The 7038-nt window shown below is 39.6% G+C and overlaps 1 protein-coding gene across 1 annotated transcript in view; it reads right to left on the bottom strand.

Moving 5' to 3' along the window:
• LOC103585782 overlaps positions 1-7038 on the bottom strand; it is a 26450-nt gene that overhangs the window by 2543 nt on the left and 16869 nt on the right. Inside the window, 2 exon segments of the mRNA XM_008566851.1 lie at positions 591-760; positions 2733-2895. Of these exon segments, the coding sequence (XP_008565073.1) occupies positions 591-760; positions 2733-2895 (333 nt within the window).

Genomic DNA, 7038 nt, shown 5'->3' with positions numbered 1-7038 from the left:
CCCTAGGTGGTGTTACTGCTCAGTGCCTATTCTGTCAACCACAGAGTCTAGTACTGAGCTCCTTACATGGTGCCATTCCCCAGAGAGACTGACCAGACATATGGTGACATGTTGGGTACATTAAACCTCTTCCATCATGAACTTGGTAGAAATTCGTTCTCACTGGAATAGATATATATACTTGCATATAGATCCATATAGCTTTGTCTTCCTTGTTTATAATGCTTCTGCCAGCATCACCATGAACTCTAAGAATGCCTAATCTACCTTCAAGATATTCCCCCACAGCATTTCTTCTGATAAACTGTTGCACATGATTACAGCAGTGGGCACATATTTATAGAATTATATAATCTTCCTACATACCTTATTACCTTCTAGGTGCTGACCTGTTGAAATGTGGAATGGCTTATTGATTCACTTATGCAACCAATTTGAAGACACTCTGAAAAGACAGGGTTCCATCTTACAAGATGCACAATAGTCTTTATATCTGAGACCATTATATAATGTTGTCTCCTCTATAGCCAGAATGCATGGGTCCGGCATCAAGGAAGTGGCCTGGGTATGGATCCTCTCACTATTATTACCAGTAACCCATTAGCACAATTTTTGCTTCCCGTATTTGCAACTTTGAGCTGTGTTGCTTTGGAGGTCTTATTCTTTAAAAGGAGAAATGCTTCCACCAGGAGACACAACAATGGTTCCACTGAAGTGGAAGATGAAACTGCCATGTGGCCATTTTGGGCTTCATAAGTCACTGAACCAACAAGTAGAAAAAAGAGGTTATTCCTCTCATTGGAATGACTGATACCAATTACCATCAGGGAATTGGGTGGCTGCTCCACAACAGGTGCAAAGAAGACTATGTCTGGAATCCAGGGGAATTTCTGGGGATGCTCTCAGTGCTTCCATGCTCAATAGCAAAGGTTAATGGAAAGCTACAGAAACAAAGAAAAGGGCAGGATTATTGCAGACTCAGATACCCTGAGAATGAAGATTTGAATCATTCCAACTGGTAAATAATCCCAATCCACTGAAGTTATGGCTGAGAGCAGGGGAAAGAAAAGATGGGTAATAAAAGAAGGAAGCTGTGCATGTCAATTGCAGCCTCATAACCAAATTTGAATCATAAATGTAGTAGCTTTCTGTATTTTCTCTTTGCTCCTTATATGTATGTATTCCTTTGTATATGCTGCCATTTTCCTCTCTCTCCTTCTTATCATAATTATTTTATATACAAAATGTAGGAGATTAAATTTACAATTTAGTCTGCATATAACAGCATAAACTGTGGAACTTCCTCTGAATTTTAGAAGTGATTAATATAAGAGAGACTCTTAGAACTGACTTTTAGGACTATGGGTCTCGTCATCGTGGGGAAAGGATGAGAACTTCCTCACTTGTTCAAAGGACATCTTTGGTTTTTTAAGTGGAAACACAGAGTCATTTCATTGTTGTTTGGAAGTTCAGACATGTGTAGAGGGTCGCATATGAAAGAATGGTTACCAGGGAAATGGAATATGCCAGTTAACAATTTACTGCTTCTCAGCTCCAAATCCACCCTTCATTGGCATATTTGTGATATCAGATCTGGACTCTGTAAACATTTCCTCTTTGTCAGCTAACATGATATTAAGATTTTTTTAGTCGAGAGTACTGGAGGAATACTGCAGGAGTAAGAGACTCCTCTTCCTGGTTCTGGTATGTTTCGGCACTTCTTGTCCTGCAGTGCTTGGCTGGTCTGTGGAAGACCCAGTGACACTCACCTCCAGCAAGGTTCAGTGACAGTCCCACAGGTAATTTCTTGCCAAGTTTCATGAGCACCCCAAGCATGTTCAGCAGCATTTCTTTGCCAGCTTCCTGTAAATTTTGTTGAGACCCTGGAGATATTTTCCACCTTGGCACACTATTTCTCTGGCACCTCAGCAAACTTCTCCAGCATCCAGCAGGCTACAGCAACACACTCCCAACAAGTTTCGAATTATAGCCTTGGAGTGGCAGAAGTATCCTTATTTCAAAGTGTTTCTTCCTTAGAAATTCTTCTTTAATCCCAGAGATGAGAGCTTCTCCCTACATGTGGAATTCCCATATTCTTTCGAGTTGTTTTTATATACTAATAGTTAATTCCCTGTTATTATTTAATTATTCTTGATATTAAATTTCCTTGTTCAAATTACTGTTTTGTTTTTTCTCCTGGGTAGACCCTGGCTGAGATGGTAGCAGTCTATGAAATGCATGAGAGGAAAGACATTGGGTGTAGAAAGCACAGCAACTACAAGCCATGAAACAGTGTAGCACTTTTAAGGAGCTGTGTGTAGGTATGTGGTGATGAACACATGTGGGGGAGGTATGGGGTAGCAGAGGAGTTGGAGAGGTGGGACTGCACCACTTAAGTCTGGAGAGTCCCTCTAGGTCAAGAAAAGAAATATTTATGCTGTGCAGTATATTGCTGTGTAGTTTTTATCTGAAAACTATTTTTCCAGGTACTACAAGATAAAGTAAATACACTTAATATTTTAAAAATTAGTTTAAGCCTTACAGGTAATGAGAATTTTCTTGGGCAAATTTTGGAGGTTAATCTAATGGACTAGTAATGATATTGAATCTAGGAGGTAGACTCAATGTTCATCTCTAGAGAAAGAATGTCCCACTATGGCCATATAAAGAACTGACAGAAAAATGTTTGTGCTACAGGGTTTGTGTTCTGTTTCCCCTGCAACAGCAGTTACTCTGCCACTCAGAGCACATGGCTGACTCTTCTTCATGAGCTGTTAGTTTCTTCTGATGGAAGGATGCCTCATCCTTGTTAAGTTCAGCCGTGAAACCTTTGATGCTCTCTCCTGAGATGTGTTTCAGGAGTAACTGGGGGCCTTGTTTTGGGTACTGGATGTACTGGAAGAGCACAGGAGTCTCAGAATATGAGTAGTTGCACTTCAGCTGCACTGGGCCCCTTCAGAGGCAGAGATGTGGTCCTCAGGCTGAGTCACTGTCTGGGCTCTTGTTTCTCCCGAAACACCAATTCTGTGTCAGAGAGAGCCTTCCAGACTCAGGAGAATATTTCACTAAACTGACTCTAAGTCAGAAGACCATAGAAATTTAGAATCAAAAGAGAATTTACTCAATGAATGTGAATATCATCACAAGCACTGAGATGAGGGTGGGCTTCATGTCTAAGCTGTGGGAAAGCAAGAGGTTCTTTTCTGGAGGTCTTATCTGGAAACAATTCAGCTGCATGGACACTGGAACAGAGTGGTGGGTGAGTTTAACAAATGTATAAAGCAGAAAGCTCTTCCTAGAAGGGTCTGGCTCTTTTCTGGCTTTCTATCAAGTTCAATTTGTGCAGCATGTCTTTCTAGCGGCCAAATCTGATACTGCAGATAATCTCATGCTTCAAGAGGCCTTCAAATTCTCAGACAGAATGAAGAGGGATCTCCTCCACAGATAATAAGACAAAGTGTAATGCTATACTAAGTAAACATGAATGTTAGGAGAAAGGTTCACATATAGAGCTCAAGGGAACATGGTATAAAATCCAAACAAACAAATACTTATGGAAGTTTAGTTATAATAAAAATGAGGAAAAGATGATATATTTGCTGAAATGTGCCATAATGGAGAGTTATTTAGAAGTTAATAAATACCTTTCAAGACCTACCTTAACACCCTTTACAAAATAAATTCCAAATGGAGATAATATTTAATATTTTTAAATAAAATATAATTTTATATAAATTTAAGATGGCCATATATTTTCTAAGCATGACACTCAGAAAGCATAAGAAAAAAATATTGATAGATCACACTTTGTAGAAATTTAAACTTCTCTACAGATATTTTAATGAAATGTGTAAACATTACCAGATCGAGTAACTTCCATCCATCATCATTGATTTGGACCCTCCCGACTCAGGATGTGTCCCTTTATATTTAGTTACACAAGTTTTTAAAAAATAGGCCATAAACAAAGGAACAATCATTTTGCCTAGAAAAAGGGCAATTCTAGATAGATACCAGATTGAAAATGTCCCTGATCCCCTGTCCTTAGCCAAAGAGCATTTGTGGCCACTAGCCACAGTGTGCTGAGAGAATTCAAGTAAGGTATCCCATTTTGTGGTCAGATAAATCTGGAGTCACATAGCAGGTACCTTCAGGATAAAGAACAGAAAACTATAGATCATAGAGATAGCTTGTCCTGAAGAGATCAGTGGACCTGTAAAAAGGAAATTATTTTCTTGATAAAGCCTCTCCTCTGGCCCCCAAATAGATGAGAAGAAAGTAACAGATAGGCTGAGTCTAATCTGTCCTTAAATGAAGAGGAATATGAGGAAATCAGGGGGCAAAGAGATTTCCTTCTAGTCCTTCAGTAGGTGTTGACATAGCTGCTAATGTCAGTACCCAGCTGTCTGCTACACTGCTGACCACAGACACAGAGACGTCTAGGCTTTTCACCCTCGCAGGATTGCTCCAGTAAAATGCCCCAGTAATCAGACATGACAGGAGGAGAGTGAAGAAAAGGAAAGAATACCTCAACGAGAAATAAGGGCCTCATGTGGGTAAAGTGGCTGAAAAAATTAGCAAGGTCAGTGACCCAATTTCTTTCCCCCAAAAATCAGGACACATAGTTCGAAAAGTGGTTGAGAATTTATTTATAAGAAAGCTCTCACAAAGGAAGAATATCTCATTGAATGCATTGTTTATTTATTTAATCCCCTTAAAAGAGTAAGTACAATGAAATGAAATTAGGAGAATTTTGTAAATCTAGGACATATGGTCATCATGAACATATAAAATGTCCCCTATTTCTTTGGTTGATAGAAAAAGAAATAGGACATGTTTACAACGGTCACCCTGACCTCATTTCCATCTCTCTTCCTCCCTGCCCAATTACTTTCTCCATTTACTTTGCAACCCACCTGGCCAATTCTGCTCTGTGAACAGGAGGTATAAGCCACATTTATTATTGGGGTGGGGGGATGTAAAAAACACATAATATTAAATTTACCATCTTAACCATTTTTAAGAACACCATTCAGTAGTGTTAAGTATCTTCACATTGTTTTGCAACAGATCTCTGAAACTTTTTCATCTTGCAACACTGAAACTATAAGAGGCATAGACATCTTGAAATTCAATTAAATGTGTCCTCTTTCTCTTTTCCAAATCTCTTTTCTTTTTCTCTTTTTTCTCCTGTCTCTGAATATTTTCATTACTTTTTTCTCATTTCTTCTCATCCCCTTTGTCCTGTTTTTCTAGTCTCAGAAGAAGTATCAGAGTAGGTAGAAATCATTGGAATAATTTTGAAATCAGAGAAAAGACTCATATTTTAGGCTTTTTAGTCATAAATTTCAAAGCTGTGAGTAGGTAATGTAGACTTTTCTACCAGAGCTTCCAGCTTTACCATGGCCTTAGCTGATTCATATTCTTAATTCTGCTTTGGGAATCATCTGTCACACCCATTACAGCTGCAGACCTTTCCTGCAGACGAATCTATGAAGATTACCCCCTGTTCTTATAGTATATAACTCTTCAGATGCTTTTCTAACTGCTGCTAACTCTCCATCAAATTTTCACTATCTAATATTCTGCTATCTCAGAACTTGAGAAAAAGTTCCTCATTTAGAGTAAAGCATAGAGCGCCTCCTAGTGGTCTAAAACGATCAAGCCAACCAGCTCATCAGAAGTCATCAGAGCCCCAGAACCCCAGAACCCTCTTTCCATCTCTCCAGAGTAACCGCCTACAGATTGCCAAGAGCAAAAGAACTGTCAGTTTGAGTGGAAATGTTCTTTAAAAGGCCAGAATAGAGTGAAGGAATAAGCCACGTGGTTAGCCAAGGTGTAAGTACTCACGGCAGAAGAATGAGCAGCTGCAAAGACCCTGGGGGAGGAAAGTAATTGGCGTCTTACGTCGAAAGTAAGTGCAGGGAGGCTGGAAGGAGTGAGTGACAGGGAGACAGCGGCTGATGTCAAATGTCAAAGATGTGGCAGGTAACTAGATGAATTTGTGCATTATAATAAAATTTTGGTTTTCATTTAAGTGAGATGGTGAGACAGACAGTTGTGAGCACAGAAACAAACTGATCTGAATTATGTTTTTAAAAGTTCACTGTCAGCTAATAGGAGAACAGACTGAAGAGGAGTAAGGTGGAAAGAAACAAGATCAGTTAGATTTATCACACTCAGCCAGACAAGAGGTGATAATGGCTTGCATCAGGATGGTAGCAGTAAAGATCCTGAGACCTGGTGGATTCCAGGCATATTTTGAAAAAATGGCTGATAGGATTTCCTAATGGATCAAATAGGGGTGTGTGAAAAGTTAGAAGACAAAAATATTTTCAAAGTTTTTGGCCAAAGAAATTAGAGCAATTGGTAAGTGCATTTGCCTTTCCTCTAAATGAGGATGATTTCACAGGAGGCAGGTATGATGTAAGGAGGGCTGAGTGGGTTGAGGTCAAATTCAGCAGGTCATTTTCAAGTATAGTAAGTAGAGGTTGCCAAAAAGGAGATGTCATATAGATCATTTGATATATGAGTCCAGTAGTCAAAGGAGCCAACTGGACTTTAGATGTAAATGTGGGTATTTAAATGGATTTAAAACCAAGAGACTGGATGAAATCAGCTGTGAATAAATTATTAGTGGAGAAAAAGAGTTCCAAGGATAAATCCATAAGGCATGCCAATGTTTAGAGATCAAAGACATGAGAGAAAAATAAAAACACCAAAGGAGACTGAGAAGGAAAGACAGATAACATTGGAGGAGAATAAAGCAAGAGTGTGTTCTTTAAATTCAAATTTAAAAAGTACTTCAAGAAGCGAGTGTTCTACAATGTCAAATGTCACTATGCTAAGTACGTAAGTTAAAAATACTAGTGGTAATGGGCCGAGCCCGTGGCGCACTCGGGAGAGTGTGGCGCTGGGAGCACAGCGGCGCACCCGCACACCCGCCGCGGGTTTCGGATCCTATATAGGGATGACCTGTGCGCTCACAGCGCTCACTGGCTGAGCGCGATGCGGCCGGTCTCAAAAAGGACAAAAAAA

The sequence above is a fragment of the Galeopterus variegatus genome, unplaced genomic scaffold, assembly GCF_000696425.1.
Source record: "Galeopterus variegatus unplaced genomic scaffold, G_variegatus-3.0.2 Scaffold271, whole genome shotgun sequence".
Taxonomy (NCBI): Eukaryota; Metazoa; Chordata; class Mammalia; order Dermoptera; family Cynocephalidae; genus Galeopterus; species Galeopterus variegatus.
The sequence above is the reverse complement of the archived record's forward strand: the minus strand, read 5'-3'. Positions and strand labels throughout refer to the sequence as shown.